General features: G+C 50.0%; 1 protein-coding gene across 1 annotated transcript in view; it reads left to right on the plus strand.

Annotated features, from left to right (window-relative positions):
* Nucleotides 1-25032, plus strand: part of CTDP1 (CTD phosphatase subunit 1) — an 826403-nt gene that overhangs the window by 161861 nt on the left and 639510 nt on the right. The window contains exon 7 of the mRNA XM_078687575.1: nt 23537-23703. Within this exon, the coding sequence (XP_078543701.1) occupies nt 23537-23703 (167 nt within the window). The remainder of the gene's footprint in view (nt 1-23536; nt 23704-25032) is intronic.

Raw genomic sequence — 25032 nt, forward strand, 5'->3', positions numbered from 1 at the left:
CCCTCACACACAGAACAGGTACAGCACAGGCAGCAGCAGTGCAAACTTCCCTCACACACGGAACAGGGAGGAGCAGTGCAAGCTTCCCTCACACACAGAGCAGGTACAGCACAGGGAGGAGCAGTACAAGCTTCCCTCACACACAGAGCAGGTACAGCACAGGGAGGAGCAGTGCAAGCTTCCCTCACACACAGAGCAGGTACAGCACAGGCGGCAGCAGTGCAAGCTTCCCTCACACAGAGGGCAGGTACAGCACAGGCAGCAGCAGTGCAAGCTTCCCTCACACATAGAGCAGGTAAAGCACAGGCAGCAGCAGTGCAAGCTTCTCTCACACATAGAACAGGTACAGCACAGGCGGCAGCAGTGCAAGCTTCCCTCACACACAGAGCAGGAACAGCACAGGCAGCAGCAGTGCAAGCTTCCCTCAAACATAGAACAGGTACAGCACAGGCAGCAGCAGTGAAACCTTCCCTCACACACAGAACAGGTACAGCACAGGCAGTAGCAGTGCAAACTTCCCTCTCACACAGAACAGATACAGCACCGGCAGCAGCAGTGCAAGCTTCCCTCAAACATAGAACAGGTACAGCACAGGCAGCAGCAGTGAAACCTTCCCTCACACACAGAACAGGTACAGCACAGGCAATAGCAGTGCAAACTTCCCTCTCACACAGAACAGATACAGCACCGGCAGCAGCAGTGCAAGCTTCCCTCACACACACAGCAGGTACAGCACTGACAGCAGCAGTGCAAGCTTCCCTCACACACGGAACAGGTACAGCACAGGCAGGAGCAGTGCAAGCTTCCCTCACACACGCAGCAGGTACAGCACAGGCAGCAGCAGTGCAAGCTCCCCTCGCTCATAGAACAGGTACAGCACAGGCAGCATCAGTGCAAGCTTCCCTCACACACAGAACAGGTACAGCACAGGCAGCAGCAGTGCAAACTTCCCTCACACACGGAACAGGGAGGAGCAGTGCAAGCTTCCCTCACACACAGAGCAGGTACAGCACAGGGAGGAGCAGTACAAGCTTCCCTCACACACAGAGCAGGTACAGCACAGGGAGGAGCAGTGCAAGCTTCCCTCACACACAGAGCAGGTACAGCACAGGCGGCAGCAGTGCAAGCTTCCCTCACACACGGAGCAGGTACGGCACAAGCAGCAGCAGTGCAAGCTTCCCTCACACATGGAACAGGTACAGCACAGGCAGCAGCAGTGCAAGCTTCCCTCACACATAAAACATGTAAAGCTCAGACAGAAGTTCTACTTGTTTCTTCTCTCTCACACTCACACACACATGCACAGATATAGCACAGGCAGCATCAGTGCAAGCATCCCTTGCATAACCGGTGCAGCACAGGCAGCAGCAGGGTGCGCGCGCACACACACACACACACACTCCCCCCACCCCAACACCATCCCCTGCATAGAGAACAGTTACAACACAGGCAGCAGCTGTGCAAGCTTCCCTCACGTCGAATATTCCAGCACTGACAGCAGCACTGCTTGTTTCTCTCACACACCAGGATACAGCACAAACCGTAGCAGACAAGCTTCCATTAGTCTCAGTACAGGAAGAGCCTCCTTCATATTAATAATTATAATCATTATTAATGCAATTATTTTTAAATGAACATTCGTATAGCGTTAACAAACACTACCAAAACAAAATCTCTTGGTGCTATTAAGTCAACAAGGACTACAAGTAGAAAGGGCGTGTTTTATGCACCGCTTGCAGGTTGTCAAAACACATAAATTAAAGGCATTGTCATTTAGAATGCCAGTAGCTCTCAAAATCTCGCAAATACGAGACCTATTGCATTGCAAATGCTTGTTTTGCTTTAGACTTTATCCACACCAAGAGCCTTTACCAAGAGGTCTAGCACCAGTACCAGTCTACCTGCAAAGGGTGGGACATTGTGCCAAACGTAGTGGCTGCTTAGACTCCCCTCAGCATGCTAGGAAAACACTCTTGAAGACAATGTATATTATGGTAACCTGAAACATGTGGGATTGCCAAACTGCAGACCTGCAGTTGTTCTTTAAAGCAGGCGTTAATACAGTTTGGTTGTTGAAAAAACTATTGCTAGATAGAGCAACTTCTATTCTCAACATGTGGGGAGTTCTTTTAAATATGCAGACTTGCTCGTGGTGACACAGCAGATTATGGCATAACCCTTACAGCCCTGCATTGCAAATTATAAATTAAAAGTCAGTTCAGTTGCTTAATCCAGTAGTGTTCCAGCTGGAATGCTTCTGTATTGGTGCACGTTTTTTGCTACCTCAAGCATAGGGTGGTTCTGCCTTTCAAATCTCTACTATATAGTACTGTATCCTCAGTGATGGTAATACATAGCATATTGCACACTTCACATCTGTGTTTTTATGTAGATGTGTTTTAAAAGAAGATATTTTAACAAAATTAGGATGTAAGGGGCGAAGTTTACTAATTTAAGGTAAAGGTAAGGTAAAAATCACACTGAAAAGGTGTTTGTTAGCGGAGTTGATTGTGGTAATAAGGAATTTGACCTTTGCTCTGTGGCAATAAATGTGTGTGAGACATTACAGCTGCTTTAGATATGTGTTTGAACCACATTAATTTTCACTGGCATAGTGCAAATAGGGTATGTGCAGATGCACTGTTATTGGCAATGTTGAGTGTGGAAGAACCCATTTTTTAGGGTTTCACTCTTTTAAATGCATTACCCTTTGTTTAGACCTGTCGTATGTATTTTCCAGTGCCTCAATATGGCTTTTCTTTTGTTTTCAACCCTTGTGGTATATTTTGTAACATGGGTGATCAATACTGGTAACTGTCTTATCTTGCCCTTTATTGAAATCTCATTGGGATTGTTCCAGACTCCTTTTTGTGCCCTTTGCAAGACTTGTAGAGGGTATGTACTACTTCAAAGTAAGAAACTGTTTGGTAATGAAATGATTCTAATTCTACCTGCAGATTTTCTCAAAAGGTCTTGGGACTATCAACTAAAAAAAATACAGACGTGAATTGTAAGCAGTCCCGTTGTTGTGCAAATGACATTGTTTGGTCTAGTATGGCCTCTATGTTTTATACTTGCCGTTAAAGAGAAGTGGAAAACATGTCTTGGTCATTCAGCCATTTAACAAAAATAGCAGGTGTCTCACCTGTGCCTTCCCAAATCATTAGTAGACGATGGATATAATTTAGTTTATGATTCCTAAACCTATTCTTTGGGTAAAGTATTTTCAAATGTTGACCCCACGAATGTGCCCTAGAGATATAAAATTAATCTTTGAATTACAAGGAGTTGCATGTAGACACAATTCCTGAAAAGTCAACCTGCAGATTCCTCACGTTTTGAATTTTCCCAGGTGTCTGACTAGATCTGGAAACCTTTGCCATAGCTTTTCCTCAGCGGCAGCTAGTGCTGGATCTCTGCAGCGGATGTGATGCAGGTGTGACTTCAATGGACCCTTACAGTGCCAGCCACCATCTTGAAATCAGTTCCCTTTTTTCCGAGACCTTTTAGTATCCTAAGCTGTTGTGCGTGGTTGTAGGGAAGTGGGTTTCTGTTGCAGTAAACCCCCCCCCCCCACACTTTTTGCCTGATACCCAATGCGCTTTTCCTTGGTGTGCACTGGGTCCCTGCCAATCTAGGTACCCAGGGCCCGTGTTCCTTCCCTACAAACTACACTAAAGCCTTAACCCAATTGGCATCTCTGGCCACAGGTCAGCCACTGGTAAATGGTACCCTAGGTATCCAGGGGACTGTGACCAGAGAAGACCCCAAGGGCTGCAGCACTAATTGTGCCACCCTTGGGGGCCCTGTAACCTGACACCCATACACTGCTTTGGCAGGCTGAGTGTCTTGCACAGAACTAAACAGTCAACATGGCACACATCCCTGTGTACCATGCTCACAAACACACTGCCCTGGCATACATCAGTCACCCCTCAGTCACCCCTCTAGCTGGCTGCCCTATGCCAGTGGTGTGGGCACAGGTGCATGAGCTCTGTGCCACTACAGTACCCAGGGCCATTCAGAGTATATGGTGCTGGGAGGTTGTCATTACGAACCCCACAGCACCATAATGGCTACACTGAAGTCTGAGAAGTTTGGTATCAAACTTCCCGGCACATTAAACCCACACTGATGCCAGTGGGATTTAATGTAAAAAGCACTACAGAGGGCATCTTAGAGATGCCCCCCGAAACCTAACTAACTACCAGTGTCCTGACTGAGAGGCTGCCTAGGCTGCCACACAACAGACATGTTGCTGGACCCCTGGGTAGAGAGCCATCCACTCTCCTGGGCTTGCAACAATGCACATCCTGGGACGAGGTGCTAGGTCTCCTCCCCCAGGATGGGCAGAGGGAGCTTCAAAGGCATGCCGCCTTTTTGAGCTTCCCCAGGCCTCTTGCTGTACTCAGCAACTGGCCCCCACCGGTTCTGACCCCCCTGGTGGGAAGACAGGCGGGAAAAACAGAGGAATGGAAGGGGGTGTGCCAGCCTCTGCCAACCCCACCCCTCAGATGGGGTAGGCGAGGTGAAGCACAACTCCGGGCTCCCGCCATCTTGAGGATGGGGAGCCCTGCCCAATCAGAGATAGGTTCCTGCCCCCCTCCCACAGGAGAGGAGCAGGATAGGGGGTGTTCTCACCCCAGGACAGGGACCCATTGGTCCCTGCCCTTACCCTACCTGTAATGCCCCATAATTCAGTATTTAGGGGTACCCTGAACCTTCCTTCAGCAGATCCCGATTCAAAAACAAGAAAAAAGATCAAGAAGAAGACGACCCGCCGTGCAGCTGCTAACAAGAGGATGACACCAACTGACTTGGCCCCAGCCCTATAGGCCTGTTGATCCTTGAACCTGCTCCTGCTAAATCCCGGCGGCTCCTGCTGACCGCAACCTCGAAAACCCCAGAGGACCTACCTGCCTTGAAACTCTTAAAGACTGGGACTCCCATGAGCAGTGGTTCTGCTCAAACAGCAATACCCCTGGTGCCAGCCAGGAACCACGAATCCAGCACACTCTGCACCTGCGAGCCTTGCCTGTGCCTGAGTAGACAAAGACCCTGAGGATGTCCCTCCGGCGATTCTGACCTGGAATCCAGTTCCCAAGGACCCTCCTCGACGGCCCAGATGGCGCCTGCAGCCTCACAGCAAGGGACCCCTCCAACCGTGACCAGCAGAGGGTAAGATTTCCCGACGTCAAAAGACACCCCTGCACCCGGCGCCCCACGGCCCCCTGTGCCCAACTCCGGGGTGCCTACCTATCCTCCAAGATCCCAACTTACCTCTCGAAGTGTTGGCCGCTCCTGAAGAATCTCCATCTCTGAGCCTGCAGCCTTTGTTCACTTTCCAAGATCTCCATTGAATACCATTGAGCGCCCGGCGGCTCAAAAGCACCCTGCACCCAGCCGCCCGAGTGCCCCTGGCAGTGCAACCTTGGTCCTAACCTAATTCCCCATTTGCCCTGAGCAAGTGACCAGGAGCCCAGCTCCCACAGCTGCGTGGCCTGCTTGCCAGCAGCCACCAATCGTAGGCCCCCTACCTCTCTCTGGATAACATTGGACCTAACTACGTCTGCACCTGGCTGCCCCTGTGCCGCTGAGGGTGTACCAACTGTACCTACCTGACCCTGGGAGACCCCTGAGTCTATGCCCAGAAACTTAACTCTGCCAGTCGAGTACTTACCTAAAAGCCGATAACTCACTTTTCTTCCATAGGCTAACATTGACTGGTTTCACTTAGAAATTCTTGCAAGTGTGGAGTTTTGGAACTTTAAAATATTCATCTAAAATCAGCTGAAGAACAAATTCCTATTTACTCACCTGTTATCAGGAGAGAACCCAGTGCTTCATCTTTTAGCCCAGCACTGACCCAGAAAAGTAATCCTAACCGTATTTACCAGTAACTTGAATTTCCTTCCATAGGGATCCATTGTCTGGTTTTCATCAGAAAAGTTTCGAAGTCTCGATTTTCAAAAACTACAAATATTCCTTAAAAATAGCCTGTATGACTTAAACACATTCTTTCCATTGTTTACAGAAGATGCACCGGGGCTGGAACCAGGATCCAACCCAGAGTTAGAAAAAGTAACAATAACACTACTTACCTGCTAAGTGAATTTCCTCCCATAGGATAACATTGGTGATTCTAGGGGGAAAAGTTTCTAAGTGTCAACTTTAAAAATGCAATAATATTCCTTAAAAATCACTACTGTAACCAAAACGCTGTTACTTAACTGTTTACAGGAGATGTCCCAGGACTGAATCTAGGATCCAGTCCTGTGGTTAGAAAAGTAATCCATGAAGTAACAAATTGCATTTATCTAGAAATTCCATTGAGCTCAATGTTGCATTGTGTTTGAAATTGTGTTGCCTATTACAACAATAGTAACTATTGTAATCAAAAAGTCTATTGCCTATTTGAAAAGTATTTAACCCCTTCAGCGCTGATGACAAAGCCAGCTCGTCATGGGCGTTACCTGCGCTACGCGCATGACGAGCTGGCTTTGTCACGTAACGCGGGTTTTTTAAAAATCCAGCGCGCTGCTGGAAAACCGCTAGCGCGCATGCGGTTAACTACAGTAAGTCATTCTGAGAAAGTATATTTTGATACCTTGTTGGTTCTTAAATAAAACAACTATCTTTTGATACAAAACAATTGGCCTTGAGTTCAGTTCTTTAGTGTGTGTGACCATTTGCTGACTGAGCGTGTACAACAAATGCTTTACACTGTTCTCTGATACTGCCTTACTGCTCGACCAAGCTACCACTTTATAGAGTAAGGTTATATCTAACGTTAGCCTCTGCAAAACCTCTGGGGACTGTGGAATCTGTGCACCCTGTACCTTACTTTGGTCCAGTATATACATAGTCACTTTATTACAGTGGTCTTTCACGTTTCTAAGACTATTTTCTCTAGATTTTAATTGTGAAGTGCTAGGGATATCTCCTAACTTCCCCACCTCAAAAAACAGGATTCAGGCATTGCTTCTCCTGTCATGGACATATGTCCGTATACAACCACACTAGGTCTTCCTTCGGGTGCCTAGGGCCCAAGCACTACTTGAGGTTGTGCAATAAATGCTGCCTCATGTATGCTAAGGACATAAAGAAGTGGAGTGCTGAGTTGTTTTTGGTGAACCTGACGAGCATCGATCTCTCTGCCAGTCAAGGTTGTCTCAAAATTACATTCTTTCCCGTCCTCCAAGTCTTTGAGGTAGGAAGAAATACAAAAATAGAGAAAAAAGGCTCATCTCTCGGTGTCGAGATAGGCCACCTTGATTGACTCCTTCCTCCACTGGAGTCATTGTTGGATTTGGTCAACATCATTCTGCCTGGGAGAAGATCCAGCAACAGCGCTCCACCCCCCTGGTCTCTCTGCTGGTTCCCTAGCAGACTCTAGCTTTGATGCCATTCATGGCTCCATTGCCCACTCCGACCAAAGAGGAGTTTCCAGGAAAGGGTGCCATCTGGCGCGCTTTGATGGCAATCCTTAGGAACATGGTGTCCCCTGTGATGTTCCTCTGTGAACCATGGGATCGTTTAGGGCTCCTTTTGGGATGCTGCCGGCAAATTTGCTCTCAGTGGCATTCAACCCCAGGGGCCTTCCTCCCTGTGGTGCACCTCGGACACAGAGCCCCTCGCCGGCAGGTCCTTTACTGATGCAGATACCGGCAACCCCGACACAATCCCTGGTATTGCACCATCTCAGGCTCCTCCATAGGAACAGCCTAACAAAAAAAATAAGGCCATCATGATATGATCCAAGAGGGAGTTTCAAAGACTGGCCTAAAAAGTCATATACAGGGAGGAACCCCAGTGTGACAATACACCAGCGATATTGGCAAATCATAGTCTATCTTTAGCTTGGACTCTGATCACATCCAAGTGTGTGATGTGAGTACCAAATGACAATGAGTATAGCATCAAGGCAGCCAATTTGCTATGAGCTTCCTCCCATAAAGCGGCCTTCTTGGCATTGCGAAATGCCAGTGGGCTAGATACATCCCTGGAAAAAGAGATGGAGTGCCCCTCATGGCTATCTTCTCCCACAGTAACCTCATTTCATTAAGGTTTGACGAAGGCAGCAAAGGTGCTGGAGTTATCCCTACCTACATTGGAGTCTGAATCTAATATACTGAAGGAGGTAATATAACCCACTTTGCCATTAGAAGAGCTACTGCTTCAGTTTAATGAAGCGCTGCTTGGCTCCATCAAGTTGGCTTTGGTAAAACCCACTTCTGCTCCAGCCTTTGAATTGACTGATTGCCGGCCAGACCCAAAGGATCCCTGCTTTTTCTTGGCCTACCATTTCCCAGAAAGTTTCAGTGGCTCAGCCACAGAAAATCATGGGGCCTTTTCAACTGCCTCACCTGATGGGCAGTCTGAAAATCTGGAGGCAGTAGGCAAGAAATGTTACTCTGCTGGCAGATTTGTCCTACTGTCAATGAACACCTTGTATCTCCTTGCTCAATACACCTACGCCTTGTGGGAGAAAATGGGTATGGTGGTACTGAGCTTGCCAGACCATCTATAAGACCACTTCTCTGAGGTGGTGAGGGGCGGCCAGGATATTCCAGGCAGGGCATGAGGGCAGTCCTAGACTCAGTGGCTAAGACCATGGGCTCCTCTGTAGGCCTGAGAAGGTAAACATGGTTGAGGTACCCCGGCTACTCTGTTGACTTACAGGTGTTTAATGAATGGGAAAACGCATTATCAATGCCACTGGAACTATGTAGGGCCTTAAAGACACTGGAACAACGAAAGCGTCTTAACAAAAGTATTTACAATTGCTTTTTTAACCATGAATATGCCTTTACCACTAATTACTTTACAAAAAAAAGTGTAAGTAATTTACAGGTAAGAATATCTATCTTATGTTTTTGGTTTTGATAGCGCTGTTTGGTGAATCTTCACAATTTTCAAAACTAATTCGCCACTTGCTTTAGCTGCTGTCTTGAAATTTTCAAGGTGATGTGTCAAGCGGAGGCGAGAAAAGGGGGGGTCCCAAAATACATTTTCTCCATATTAATTCCATGTTACGTCTGATGCAACTACAGCCTGAACCGCTGGACGGAATGACACCAAATTTGCCAGAAAGCTCGATCTTCGTCCAGAAAAGTGCCTTTTGGTAGTTTGGTGCAAGTTTAAGTAGTTTTAAGAAATATGAACAGAAATCCAAATTTGTATATCTAGAGGCACTGATCCTTCACGGATCCAACAGTCTGTGCTGCAATCTAATTGGCTGCCAACAGACAGCCATTTTGGGACTCCGCTTCAGCCGAGTCCCACAAAAACAATTACAATATAGAAAAGGGGTAGGGCCGGGCATCCCTATTGGCGGGTCGTGCCACCGTAATATGTCGGTGGCGGACCCCCATGATGTCTAACTCTACTGCCTAGAGCATGACCATGACTCCCGGGATTGTCGGGACTGCCGTGCTATGGCCCCGAAGGCCTTGCGGGAGCGGCGTCAGAAGTTGCTGGAGGTCCGGCATTCCTCTCATCGCCGCTCCGGGTCTAGGGGCTGTTCGTGGACACGCTCGCGGGACTGGAACCGTCGCTTCTCGGACTCTAAGTCTTCCCCATCAGATTCCGCTATGCCACACCATAAAAAGAAGTTGAAGAAGCTTGTTCGCTCTCCGATGTCCCCCCGCCACTCCCCGGAGGTGGATGTGGGGGACAGGGACTCCGCCCCTGCGGCTCCTCTGGAGCCTGGGAGTCCCGCGGCCTTCCTGCCATACCCAGGTCCGTCTGCGACTCCCGAACATGTGCAAGAGTTCCTTGCTGCCTTGGACCGCCTTTTCAGGCCCCGGGCTCCCTCCGGCCTGCCTTTGGCCCCTGCGGTCCCGTGTCTTGATCCTGTTGGCCTGGCAGCACCGCCTCTGGCGCCAGCCCCGGAGCCACAGGATCCAGCACCCCTGGCTCCGGACCAGGCGCCACAAGTTGCAGCGCCGCTGGCTCTGGCTACCCTTGGCTCCGGCCCAGCGGCACCCCTGGCGCGGCACTGGGTGTCATTTATACCACCCCTGCCCCGGTTCCCGGACCATTTTGGCCTGGGATCCACGTTGGGATGCAGCTCCGGCACGGCCCCGGCTGGTGCCGCTCCAGGCGCCGCGGCTGACTTAGTCTCCGGCCCTGCTCCTTCTACCCCGGAGCCAGATGACGACTGGGACGGCTTTGAGGATCCCCTTGCGCGGCAGTTTGACTCTGAGCAGGATTGGGTGGATGACCTTCAAGATGCGGGCGACCTTGATGTGTCTTCTGACCCGGGGTTTGCCTCGCCTCCGCCTAATATGGAGGAAGGCACTTCTTATACTATGGTGCTGCGGCGCGGCGCGGAGGCCCTCCATCTCGACCTCCCTACGGTGGCCCTTAAGACCAACCTCCTTACGGTGGTGCTCCAGACAGCGCCTACGTTGTCGGAGCCGCTGCTCCCTTTCAATGAGGCCCTCACCGAAGTCCTCTTGGGCACTTGGTTGCGACCGGTCACGGGAGCGCTGGTGGATAAAAACGTCGCTAGGCGTCATCGCCCGGCGCCTGGTGATCCTGCCTTCTTGACCACTCACCTCACGCCTTAGAGCCTTGTCATTCAGGCCTCGACATCACAGAGTGCCTTTCCCTCGGCTCCGCCAGATAAGGACGCTAAGAGGCTGGACCAATATGGTCCAGAGGCTGGACCAATATGGCAAAAGGTTGTTCTCCTCTACCAGTTTGGGGTTGAGATCGGTTAATACCGCCTGCTTATCGGGCCGTTAGTCCCACGCTGTGTGGGACACGGTGGCGGAGATTCTGCCTCAGTGCTCTGAGGAGGTCCAGGCTGTCCTTTCCCAGGCGATTTCGGAGTGCAAGGATGCGGCGAAGTTTGCCATCAGGTGTGGTTTGGACACCGCTGATTCATTGGGCAGGACGATTTCCACGACGGTGGCGTTGCGGCGCCACACCTGGTTGCGTTCCACTGGGTTCTCACCCGATGTCCAGAGCTCGCTCATGGACATGCCCTTCGATGGCTTCCCCCTCTTTGGTGATAAGGCTGACAATGCCCTGGAGCGCTTTAAAGACTCTCGTGCCATGGCCAAGTCTTTGAGTCTTTCCTCGAAAAACCCTGCCACGCTGGTGTTTCGTTCCATTCGTAGCCAGGGCAGGGGTACCCAGGCGCGCTACTCCAGCAAACCTGTGCAGACCCGCGGACGTGGGTTCTGCAGGGGCGGGTCTGGTCACCGAGTGGGTCAGTCCACTTCCACCCCCGCTGCTTCTGCCTCAAAACCTTCCTAATCGAGCTTCAAGGGCACCCCACGCCAGTGGGTGGCAGGGTTTGCCCCCTCCTCTACCACTGGCGCGAGATCACATCGGACAATGGGGCGCTGCAGATAATCTGCCAAGGTTACTCGCTCCCCTTTCTGTCCTCTCCTCCAGCCATGCCACCTCGGTGCCACAACATGTCAGGGGATAATTTGGCTCTTCTACGTCAGGAAGTCTCGGTCCTCCTGGCCAAGGGGTCCATCTTGTACGTTCCCTATCAGGAAGTAGGGAGTGGTTGTTATTCCCACTACTTTCTGGTTCCCAAGAAGGAAATGGGGGGCTTGCGCCCCATGTTGGACCTCAGCGACGTCAAACGCTTCCTATGCTCACTCTGGCTCAGGTCCTGACTGCCCAGGACCCTGGAGACTGGATGGTAGCGTTGGACTTGCAGGACGCTTATTTTCACATCCCTGTCCTGCCGGCCCACCGGCGTTACCTGCGGTTCATGGTAGGCCAGGAGCATTTTCAGTTTGCTGTGCTCCCCTTCGGCCTTACCAGCGCCCCTCTGGTGTTCACGAAAGTGATGGCGGTGGTCGCAGCTCATCTGAGCAGGTCAGGGGTGTCGGTCTTCCCCTACCTTGATGACTGGTTGTTAAAGGCGGGCTCGCCCCACACAGTCGTCACCCACCTTCAGACGACGGCAGACCTCCTGCACTTGATGGGGTTCTCCATCAATGTGCCGAAGTCGCATCTGAGACCCTCTCAGAAGCTCCCTTTCATTGGAGCAGTTCTGGATTCGACGCTGTTTCGGGTTTATCCTCCCGAGCAGCGAGTCCGGGATATTCAGGCTATGATTCTGATCTTTCAGCCTCTATCCAGGGTTTTGGTCAGGATTTCCCTCTGGCTGCTGGGCCTGATGGCCTCCTGCGTCCTGCTGGTGACGCCTGCCAGACTGCATATGTGGGCTCTGCAGTGGGACCTGAAGTTCCAGTGGGCACAGCATCAGGGCAACCTGTCCGATCCCGTCCAGATCTCGGAGGACGCTGCACGACAGTTGCAGTGGTGGCTCAGGAACCACGATTGGGTCAGTGGCAGATCCCTCTCCCTTCCCCAAGCGGAGCGCACAGTGGTGACGGATGCGTCCCTCCTGGGATGGGGTGGCCACCTGGGAGAGGCAGAGATCAGAGGCCTCAGGTCTCTGGCGGAGTCCCGGCTCCATATCAACCTCCTGGAGCTGCGGGCCATACGGCTTGCACTGCACTGAAGACATTCCTTCGCTCTGTCCGGGGAAGTGTAGTGCAGGTGTTCCCGGACAATACAATCGCCATGTGATATTGCAACAAATCGGACGGGGTGGGGTCCTGGACCCTATGTCAGGAGGCTCTGCGCCTCTGGACATGGCTGGAACATCAAGGCATTACCTTGGTGGTTCAACACCTGGTAGGTACTCTGAACACCAGGGCAGACAAACTCAGCTGCTGGTGCATGATGAATCACGAATGGCATCTGAACTCAGATGTGGCGCAAGGTCTCTTTCAGCAGTGGGGAGAGCCTTGGTTAGATCAAATTCGCCACCGGAGAGAAAGCGCAATGTCATCAGTTCTGGGTGTTGGAATTTCCAAGGCGGCACTCGCTCTGAGATGCTTTTCGTCACGAGTGGAGTTGCGGTCTGTTGTACTCCTTTCCGCCTATACCACTTCTGCCCAGAGTGCTGAAGATCAGGCGCGACCGGGCCCAAGTCATTCTTGTGGCTCTGGACTGGGCTCGAAGAGTCTGGTATCCCGAGCTACTCAGTATGAGCATCGATCCCCCGATCCGTCAGCCTCTTCTGGAGGATCTTTTTTTCGCAGCAGCAGGGGACGGTCCTCCACCCGAACCTGTCCATCCTTCACCTCCATGCATGGAGATTAAGCGACAACAATTGACACCTTTTGATCTTCCTTCCGAAATCTGTGATGTCATTCTGGCAGCCAGGCGTCCCTCCACTAAAACGGTATACGCCTTCCGATGGAACAGATTTGTGGCATAGTGCAGAGCAAAAGCTGTAGACCCCCTTTCGGCTCCTCTTTCTGAGGTTCTTCTGTTTCTTCTGTCTTTGGCCCAGCAGGGCTCTGCTCTGGGCACTATCTTTCTGCTGTTTCTGCCTTTCTGAGGCTTCCTGATCAGCCTTCTCTTTTTAAGTCCCTGGTTGTTAACCGTTTCCTCAAAGGCATCACACACACGTTTCCTCCCGTGCCTTTCATAATGCCTCAGTGAGACTTGAATCTTGTCTTGACTTTTCTGATGCTATCACCTCTGCCAGAAGAGTGAGTGAGCTCCAGGCTCTTTCTTCCAAACCTCCTTTCCTTTCTGTTCATCCGGACAAGGTGGCTTTACGGACCCGTCCTTCTTTCTTGCCAAAGGTTGTTACGCCCTTTCACATCGGGCAGACCTTCACTTTGCCCACCTTCTTTCCGCCTCCGCATCCTTCCAGGGAAGAGAAGAGGCTCCACTGTCTGGACCCAAAACGTGCGCTTGCTTTCTATCTGCAGCGTACAAAACAGTACCGGGTGGATGATCAACTCTTTGTTGGTTACATGGGTGCCAAGAAAGGTCGGGCTGTGCACAAACGAACCATTTCCCGGAGGGTTGTTTTGTGCATCAAAGCATGTTACTCCTTGGACAAAAAGGCGCCTCCTGTGGGGCTGCGTGCCCATTCGACCAGGGCAACTGCAGCCACTACTGCCTCGCTGCACACGTTCCACCAAGCACTACTGCCTTGACAGTCCGGTCCAAAGAGACGGCTTCTTTGGCCGTTCTATGCTCCGTGACTTTTTGGTGCAATCTTTTTCGCCGACCCCCCACCGGGGTTTTTATTGCTGGGGTATCTATTCTAAGGTAAGGAATCTATCACTGTGTCTCTTTTGGATGCACAAGTGACTACTTGTGTAGCAATATATCTGTAAGAGGCATTAGTTAGTGATAGATTCTTTACCGCCTCACCCATCCTCCCTGTTCTGCGAACTGATTACTAGGGTTAAGGTCATCCCCTTTTAGGGCCCTAGTTTTATGCACCAATGGGCTGTATCTTGCATGGCTCTGCGTTTCAGTGCGGGAAGTTGTGTACAGAACTGACGTCGGCGCACATGGGTGGCGCCTAAGTAGTCTCCGTGACATAATTCTGGCACGTACAGTGCCACTGATGGATGCGGAGCCGCACGACGCCACCTACTGGCACGCAGGGGTACTGCTAAGCAGAAAACTTTCCGGCTCCAGTCTGACGCCTGGGGAATATTCTAACTTAAGTAATCTCTCACTAACTAATGTCTCTTACAGATATATCGTTATACAAGTAGTAACTTGTGCGTTAATGTAAAATGCAGGGGTGACTTGTTACCCCACCCCCATGGGGACCAACACCTTACCCAGGGCTACAATTAACATTAAATAGGGAGTCCATGCGGACCTCCGGTACCACTACCACCCCCTCCCTGGGGCTACTTTTAACATTAAAGAGGGAGGTTCCTAGCTACTTTTGACCTCTCCTGTGCATGGGGACCCCCTTTTCCCACTAGGAGATGCGACTAAAGAAAAAAGCCCAAAGGGATGGGCCATCACCCCATTGCTAAAAGAGCCTCTGCTATCCCGCTCTGCAGGACTATACACTACCTAGACTTGGGGTAACTAGCCCCTTTTGACCTCACCTGTGTCTGGGGACCCTATTTACCTCCAGGATACTGGCCAGGAGGTGTGACTACAGAACGGAGCACAAGGGGGCGAGGTCATCACCCTGTGCTAAAATCGCCTCTGCTGTCCCGCTGTGGTAGACCATACACTACCTGGACTTGGGGTCACTAGCCCCTTTTGACCTCACCTGTGCTTGGGGACCCCAATTCCAACCAGGATATGAGCCGGGAGGCACGACGGCAGAATGGAGCCCAAGGGAAGCAGGGCTATCACCCTAGCACCTCTGCTATGCCGCTATGCGGGACGATACACTACCTGGACCTAGGCTCACTAGCCCCTTTTGACCTCACCTGTGCCTGTGACTGCATTTCCCGCCAGGATACACAGGATACTAGCGCCTTGAGACCCTCCGGGTAAGTAGAGCGCTCTATAAATGCCTATGATTGATTGACTCTCTCAGAACAGAGTATATGCCATAGGACGGCAAATGCACCACTTCCAGAACAGCAGCTTTGAATATTTAGAACACATTTCTGAACTCTTACAGTGTAAACTGACAGCAGCACATAGTACCCAGTCTTAACAGATTGACCTGAGAAATTAAATCCATTTAAAGCCACACCTCACTGTCCGGACTTCCATGTGGGTACTCCTTTCTATTCAGATTCAAATCATGAAATGTGAATATTACTTATTTAAAGCTATAGTTCTTTAATGTTGATGTCCTTCATACTTTTCATCCCAAAAGAGAAGTTGCACAGTAGACTGAGTACTCGGATATAAAAATCTCACCAGCACATTCTTAAAGAGCACAGCTCCACACCGACCCCAATATTGGCTCAAAAGAAAAATAATCCAATAGAACTAGGTAGCTACTAAAAGGAATAAGTTATGCGTTTCAGTGATTTAAATGTTCAGTGTAATACTAGTCTGATAGGAAAATGTGGAAGTCCATAAGTCTATGAATGCTACCAATGCTAGAAAACTTCAGTTGAATAAAACTTTTTTTAATTAAATAGGAAATGTTCATCTAGCTAATAGTTCTGCCCTGCAGTGTTCCAAATGAGGACATAAGTTGCCGAGTTTGCAATAAAAACACCTGTTTCACTGGTTTATTGATGGTCCTCTGAATTCCTAATTCTTTTTTTCCCGTACCATACATACTTTTTTCATGATGTACCAGTCTCTTTAATATGCACTCTCATGTCCGTGAGTGAATGTCTCCAATATGAACATACTGTTGTACTATTACCAGTGTTTTGCTGCCCTTTCAAAAGTTCAGTCTTGCTGCTCCTGATTATCGAGATCTTGATTTTGATGATATGTTAAGTGATATACTAACCACAAGGACTCAGGGTGCCATATTGATTTAATTACATTTTGTAAGCACACACCATAGTCCTCAAATTTCTTTTTTTTTTTTTGAGAACCTTTATTGTTACTTCAAGTAAATACAAGCCATGGGCCTACAACCACCCCGGCCGGCCGCTAGTCAAGTCATAAGTACAGCAAATCAATGTTGAAAAATACAGCAGCCCGAAAATCGGGGTCTAATAAGTGTCCAGGATATAACTTGTATCCAAGCGTACTGTGCAAGATTCAGGATTCGAGAAGGGTCATTTTACAATAAAGAAAAACTCAGAATCAATGCCATACGGTCATACATGGTCCTACAATAGCAAGCGTGAAGCAGGAAATCCGCAAATAGTGCAAATACGTTTGAAGTGTTGGGGGTAAGGCATACGAGTCAGGATAAATGTAAAAACAAACACGTTTCGTAGCAAAGCTGCACCCCACCCCTCAAAACGAAACATACTGTAGGAAACATGAAAAACGACGACACCAAAAAGGAAGAAAGACAAAGGGCCATAGAAATAAAGAAAGGACAAATTAACAAACCCCTACCCCCACCCCTGCATCCCTGCGGAAGGCTACGGCCTATCCCCCCCAGCAGCGTGCCTGTCGCCCTAAATAAGAGACCCGAAATATAGAAAAAGAGAAAAAAGAAGAAAAAGAGGAAAAATGTGGGGAAGGGCCATCGATCTGGCCTGCCCGCCCCCCACCACCGCGCACAGTAGACATCCTAAAAGCAAGATCAAAATAGCCATGGAAAACATTAATCACCGATAGCACAATCAATAACATGCCCGCCGAGTGTCCCCCAAATCACCGTCAGCCAACAATAAGTTCCACTATGTCCTAGACGGTCTCACCCCTGGCCTTTTCTATCAGTAGGAACAACATTCGTCCACTTATCAATCAGCATACAGAGCAGCGTGGAGGGGCCAAGTGATCCGGGCGGACCGGCCAGTGTTGTCACTCCATGGGACTTCAGCCACCAAAACCCAACCGAATATGTATGGTGGAAATCCGTCTGTGTCAGTATCGACCCCGAAAACATCCTCCAGTCCGAACACAGTCTCACCAGCCAGGGAAGAGTCACACCATCCGGTAAGCGCTGAAGCGCTGCTGGGGCAGCCCAAACCATAGATCGACGTTGTGTCCCCAGCCGCCGAAGAGATAAGTGCCCCGACGAGTCACTCACATGTACAACAGATCTGTCCAATGCGATCTCATGAACCGGGTCTTCCAGCGTCTCCACGAACATAGGCGTAGCTGGAGCACTCATCACTGACGCAGAGGCGGGTACATCGGCGCTTCCTTGAGATCGAACTATGCCCGTGTGGAACGGTGGGACAACAATGGCGGCCATCCTTCTTCCCAGATCCCGGCCGTCCCGGATCAGGGTCATATGCAGGGTTGTTAGCGCAGCCAGTATATCTCTGGACGTGGGCTCTGTCTCGTGTCGCCAGGACTCTCCCGCACAGCAGCTATTCTGCCTGGATGTGGTCTGCGTAAGAGGGTGCCATCCGCCATCTTAGCTGATCCGGCCTCGTCCTTCTCCACCTCACTTCGGGACCGGGTCCCACACCAGGGTGCAACAGGATTCACCACGAGGACCCCGAAAGTCAAGGCAGGCTTCCCAGCGAAGGGTCAACAAAAGGCTAAACAAAATCTCCGCCGCTCCCTGGGAGCCGCCCGCCGATTCCGGGAGAAGTCATTAGTCATGCCCGGACACAACACTGGAAAGGGGGCCAGTTACCGTGCACTCCCCTCGATCCTGCTGTACCGCAAATCCCACAAGGCACTCCGCTAGATGGACTGGGTCGGCACTGTCGCCATCGGCTCATCAGATCTCCGGTGCCCTCCGGCCGACTCCTCACCTCCACCAGAGGCCGCTGTTGTCGCAGTCGCGGCCGGCTGCCCTCCTCACTCGACACCCCGGTCCCAGCTCTGTGAAGGCCGCAAAACAGTCGGGGACATTTCCACGGGTCTGCCGCACGGAAAAGCCTCAGGAGCAAACGGTCAGTGAAAGTTATCCTTCGCCTACTTAAATATGCCGTTACGGCTCAGGATAGTTGCCAGGATGTATGCGCGGGGTGAGAAGGCTCACGGAGCCGAGCGTCTACGCAGCCATCTCGGTCGCCATCTTGGCTCCTCCCCCAAAAATTTCTATTATTTAAACCGGTTTCAAATGAACATGAATGAACTGACCTTTAAAAACAAACCCTTAGATTTGTTAACCCCTTTGATGCTCATGACGAGCTCAGCTCGTCATGAGGTACACCTCTCGTACACTCATGACGAGCTGAGCTCGTCATGTAACGCAGGTTTTTGCATTTTGCAGCACACCGCGGTAAATCTGCACCGCATTGATGCGGTTAAAAACGTTTTACTCAGCCAACTTACTAAGCAAAAATAAAGAAAGAAGCTACAGTGTTGTATGAATTGCAATTAATGGTCATTCTAAATGCAATGATCTAGTTTTTGGAGACTATGGGAACACCGTTCCACGCTGATGGATAGAGGCCAGCGGTAGCTTGGGTTTAACTTTTGTTTTGAATCTGGTGATGTCCAGCAGCAGTGAATCCTTACTTCTGGTTGGCCCTTTTGATCTGGGCCACATGAAATATGGTTCAGCTCTTATACTTTTCTATGGCTTTTCTAATGGACCGCTCTGTAAGCCCGGCCAGTTGATCTTGAACTGTTGCATGGCCAGTAGGCACAGTTAAATGGGCTTCCTTTTGGACTGGTGATTTGTTTTTTTGAGTGGAGATATTAGATATACACGCATTAATAGTAGTCTTACCCAAGACTCTTGAGAAGTTCCATACCATGGACCACATTTTCTTTAGGTTTTATTGTCCTTAAAGATAAAATGGTCAGTTTTGTGGGTTACAATTGTAGGAGTATTGTGGGACAGGATCAGGACTGGCAATATACCAAAAGAATGTTAAGAAATATGAGGGTCAGCACAATCCTCTTTTAACAGGTTATATGTTGCAGTGTTAAGTGAGTCTTGCCTCATCTACCCCCGAGGATCGAAGCTGCATATTGCTATGGATACCATTTAATAGTTGTGTTAACCCTGATTTTATGCCTATTCTTGATATATAGACCCTCGTGCCTTTTTGCTGTCAAGACTTCTGGCCACATCTCTGAACTGATTGGGTTGCCTTCGTAAACATTCTGACATGTTCCCATCTGTCTTGTTGTCTTTTATGACCTCAATAGATACATCCCAGACTTTCTCATTCCCTCTGACTATAAGGAATTCTTCCTTCAAAAGCTTGTAGTTTCCTCCAGTCCAGGCCCTTTTAGGTCTCGCGCCTAGCGTTGCACTGCGCAGCACGAGACATTTAGTGAGTGAAAAACGGGGTTATCAGGCTGACCTAGGAATCGCACATGCTCGGGCGTGTGCTTTTCCTTAGGTGAGACCCGATTGGACCTTGCGTGCGTCTTTTAATGAAAGACTGCACGCAATAGGCCAAAGGCGGGCGCATTGCTCCGCCCATGGCCTATTGGTGTCCATTATGCGCTTGGTGCGCGTAATTGCAAAAAATACAGTTGATGGACAGAATGTAGAACAATGTCATACATTCACCCCAGTACAGGGATCTGGGCCTAAATCCATCGTTTTTTTTGCACTCCACACCACCCTGGGTTAGACACTGGCTATTTGCAAATCAGCTCTGACCCTGTGCCTCATGGGAACCGTCCAGTCCGAACTACCAAGCCATGTCTTTCCCAGACCGGAATCAAGCATCCAAGGACCGGTTTCTGGCTATCAGCCTTCATCAGCCTGGATAGCTTGACTCCAGTGGTGTGGAGAGCCTGGGACTCACGTCTGAGCATATCCAGCACACTCGGGGTGAAAATTGCAAAAAACACAGTTGATGGACAGAATGTAGAACAATGTCATACATTCACCCCAGTACAGGGATCTGGGCCTAAATCCATCGTTTTTTTGCACCACACCACCCTGGGTTAGACACTGGCTATATGCAAATCAGCTAATAGACACCAATAGGCCATGGCTCGCAGTGGCGCACGCACCACTTGCGGGCTTTATCTTTTTTTCAAGTGGAAGTGAAAGCAAACGCTTTCCCTGCCGCTTGTTTGTCTTTCTGATGAAGGCAGCCTGCGCTGCTGGCGCGGCAGTGCGCAGGCTCGCTGGGGCAGCAGGTCTCTGAGACGCACATCAGCACCCAGGTTGCATAGGTGGCAGCTGTGCACACCCGCTCAGCCGGCTGCCACCTGCATCCTCGGTTACCCGCTGAGCGTCTCTCCGCGACCCGCCGATGCGCAGCTCTGCAGAGTTTCCCCAGGACCCGGCGGCAGGGAGGCAGCTGTCCCTTCTCGTTGGAATCTCTTCTCCCAGGGTCTTCTGGAAATAACAATAACACTGCTTCTCAGCTGCCCTGTTCGCAGTGCGCCTGTCCTCAGTCTTCCTCTGTCTGCAATGTCCTCCCTCCCATCTACCATGGTCCTAGCAGAGGCACCCCATTGAACTTCGTGACTACCAAATTGTCATGGAAACATTTGTATCCATGATTTACTGACAGTTGTCTCTTTATTTAAACCTCCGCAAACCCAGGGGGGTGCCCAGCTCCCTGCTGGCAATCCACCATGCTCTCCGGTGCATGGTACGATAGGCGGCACTCGTCCCAGCCGCACCCCACAGCGGACCTGCCGCCACCCCTGCCCAACTGTAACACTGCTCCTGTTACCCCCCGCTTACCCCCCACCATCCAACACATGTATTCGGCGCTCCCTGCCTTGCCTGGTGGAACAGCCACCGCCCACCCCGTACCGACCCAATTCGCCAGCTAGCCCTCCCTGTTCTCCTGATCTATGAAATTCCTGTACTCGGACGGCCCCCTTTCCCCTGTGACTAAACCCCCCATGCTGTGTCTTCCCTGGCTGCCTACTTTGGTGCCCCCCCCACTCCCTTTGGCACGCTTTGCGTCCCTCCAACCTTACTCCCAAATCCACAAACCACTAGGCCAGCGCCCCTTCATCCCTTCCGACCCGCAGCAGCCCTAGGACTCTCCCAGAGTCCCCCCTCGCCGCCATGCCCATCTCCTAGACTGCCTTCTACTCACCGCCATCCCCCTCTCCACACAGCCAGCAACCCCCTGGTTCTCAGCATCTGGGAAAAGTTTTCCTTCCCCGGACGCCCTCCATCCCCCCCCCCCCCCCCCCCGCCCCCACCACGATCCCTGTCACCACCTCGGCCCAGAAACAATCCCCCAATAGCATCATGCCTCCACCCAACGTCCTGCGCAAGCGAAGGCACTCCGAACCATCCGCCACCTCCTCCATCGCCCAAATGCCCCAGATCCCGTCCCCCCAGAGCCCTGCCGGGATCCGTGAGAGCCGTCCGCGGAGCAATGCCACACTGCTAGTCTGCCGCGCCCGCTTCAAAGCGCCACCCCAATCCCTCACAGATAGCCGCCCGCTAATAGTCAGCGCCCCGCAACCACCTCAATCCTCTATCCGTAGCGCCCAAACCACCACCACCTCCCAGCACTCGCGCATGGCCATACCTGACCAGCATAGACCACCCCAACGCACCGTATTCTGCCCACCTGAGCCACCCGGCACCCTGCAAAGTTCGCACCCATCGAGGTGCATGGAGGCTACAGCCACACTTTACGTGTGAAGCATGCTTGTAGTTTCCTGAAGGAGGCCTCCTGCACACTTGTAGTGCGGAGTCTGGCACCTTCACCACACCCGCTGACTATCATTTGCCCAAGCCCTGAGCTGCATCCCACGTGTGGCAGCTCTCCAACTTACACTCCCTGCCCTACCCCCTTGCCGGCTACCACCACATGCGCCAACAACACCCGGTCCTCCCTGCCATTCTTACCGCAATTTCCCCCTGCTCAGACCCCCCACCCCCACCCAATGTGTCCGTAGCCCCCGTAGTAATCGCCATCAACCAAACTGCCTAAAAGGATGAAGGCACCCAGACTGCGCAACTTATGCCCACATCCCCACCTGCCAGGCCTCCTCCGAAGACATCAATTTGCCCAAGACCACCTGCTCTCGCCTCCCCTTGGGATCCCAATCTTACCCCACCATTGCCTTCTTTAATAAAGCATGTGCTCCCGATCCCCCTTTACAACCAGCACCCTCCCAAAGTGAACCTCCAGCCATCCGAATAAACAGTCTCCCTTCACAATTCTTGCCCCTGCACCCAACCTTATTACCCCCTTTCCAGTGCCGTGTGACTTAACACATTACCCCTGTATTTTGCAATAACACCCCTACCCTCCCAGTGCCAGAACCCCCAAGGCTGGGTGGACGCGACTCCCCTCCTAGGCTCTGCAAGGGACGATGCCCAAAGGACGCCCGAGAGGCCACAAATCCCAGCATCCCATCTTTTGAACCTTCCCTGGCCAAAACCGCCGAGATGCCGCCCTCCTATCTGCTCCCTATGCGGGCCGGATGCTACTCCCCCCCCCCCCCCCCCCCCCTCCATGTTCCTAACCACAGGGTACAACTCCTCCTCATGGAAGCCACACCAACCAATGCCAGGCAACGCAAAGCCTCCCCTACTAGGTCTCGCATTACTAAAAGTTTGAGCTATTGGCGTTGCGTTAGCAACACCAATAGATAAAACATTAGTAATGCGAGACCTATTGCATTGCAAATGCTCGTTTCATATGTTGTCTGTAAACAATGAACATTTGCTTCTTCTTGGCTCACCATTAAAGCCTGAGCAGTTGAGTCTAATCAATCACCTAGAAATTCAGTTATTCTATACCCAAAAAGCAATATTTGCATACCATTTCAACATGGTCTGTGCCGTATGCATTTTAATATTTTACCAGACAATTAGTCCACCAAAGTCCAGGCTTCCTCTTGTGAAACAAAAGAACATAAGTAGTGATCTGGGCCCTTTGTTCTCTTTATTACTCTGGTGTCTCTGTAACTGGTTATGCAGCATACAGACCCATCTCCTGAACATGTTTGTAAGTTTCGACTACCTCCAAATTCAAATGAGAAGGCTAGTTTTGTTTTTTTCCAGTGAGAAGCAGCTGCATTACCTTTCTTACCAGTGATTATTTGTTTAAACAACATTGAGAAAACAATGCAGCCAAGACATTGCCACAGTCAAAAAGTACACTCGTAAATTTACAGAATGTATTACTCCATTTTGTCACTATCCCATGTCTAAGATTTTTTTATCCATTTCTGCCTGCTTGTTTCTTTAATTGTTTCCAATGCTGGCACAAGACCTGTTTTTATGAGAGATTTTTTATTGTTTAATATCTTCCCCTCCTAGAAACCTCTTCCCATGTGGAGATTCAATGGTATGTATTATTGATGACCGAGAAGATGTTTGGAGGTTTGCACCAAATTTGATAACAGTGAAGAAGTATGTATATTTTCAAGGCACGGGTGATATAAATGCACCACCTGGATCAAGGGAAGCACAGATGAAAAAGAAAGGTGATCTATTTTTGTGTTAAAATGGCTATATTTAACATCCCCACCATTCTGTATAAACAATGTTAAGTGATGCACGTGTTTTCATCTTGCAGCTGGGTTAATTGACCAAATTAAAGATGAATGGTTTGTTTTGGAAAGCTATGGAGTGTTTGGAGGATGGAAACACTGCAGAACATTAAAGACGTATGTGTGCTCTTTATTCCTTCACGTGCTCACACCTGAGGGCAGTGTACACATTTTAAAGCCAATTTGATATTTGTGAGCTGTCATTACGGCTATGTATCCTTGTCCCACTTACTGGAGAAAGCAGATCTTCTTTATCAATGGTGTGTAGCTGGTACACAGATTGTGGCTGACAATAATATACTTAGATAGGCAGCTGAAACTCATCTAGTGGTATCATACCATAAAATGTACTGGCAAAAAACGTTCTACATAAAGCCATGAATACTGGACCAACAGATGAGGAAACATCTGAGGCTGTTTTAGAAGTAGATAGAAGCCCAATAACATTTCCCATTCTTAAGTTAACGGTCTAGAGAAACCTCTACGGCCTTTTACTGTGTGGAATAACATAAGTTCGTTTTAGTCCTCTTCCCTTTACCATAGTAAAATACTTGTTGGGTGGTCCTTGAAAACGTTAATGGTTACTGCCTACTTCTGAGTGCAATGTTATGTATTTAAGCACAGTTTTCGCATGTGTTACACTTTAGTCAGGTAAAGAACTAAAAACTTAGCAACATCTTTCCGCACCTTTTCAGTTGGGTGAATTACCTGTCCTAAATAAATTAATTTGTAAACTTGTGGCTGCATGAGCGGGTAACACTTACCTTTATCCTGATACCTTATGTACAACATCTGTCTTGATTGGTGAATTCATTTGACCTTCGTTTGATTCTGGTAAGTCCTTTCTACCTCTCTAATCTACCTTGCGCTCATTGGAACTCTAGAGTTCACCTGAAGCTCTGCTTTGCTAGTATCTGTCTCTCATCAACACCAGTTTTACTGAGAACCATATACCCCCGTGAGATTAAGCAGTTGGGGATCCTTTCCAATTTGTTCATTGTGCTCTGCCCTGCAAGCTTTCTTTTGGAAACCTTTGCAAGGTTTATTGTGAAAATGTACCCAGAGGTTCTCTATTCCACTGCTCCCCTCCAACTTCAATTTTAAATGTCCATCCACACAAAAGATTGTCAGAACTATTCATCTGCAGACAGTGTACCTGTATTCTACATGTCCTCAAACTTGTACAACCTATTTTGCAGCATTGTGCAGTGCATTCATATAGTATCCTGAGCTATAGTGGGCATGCATAAGGTGTTGCACTGG

This window comes from Lissotriton helveticus, chromosome 4_1 (genome assembly GCF_964261635.1).
Source record: "Lissotriton helveticus chromosome 4_1, aLisHel1.1, whole genome shotgun sequence".
NCBI lineage: Eukaryota > Metazoa > Chordata > Amphibia > Caudata > Salamandridae > Lissotriton > Lissotriton helveticus.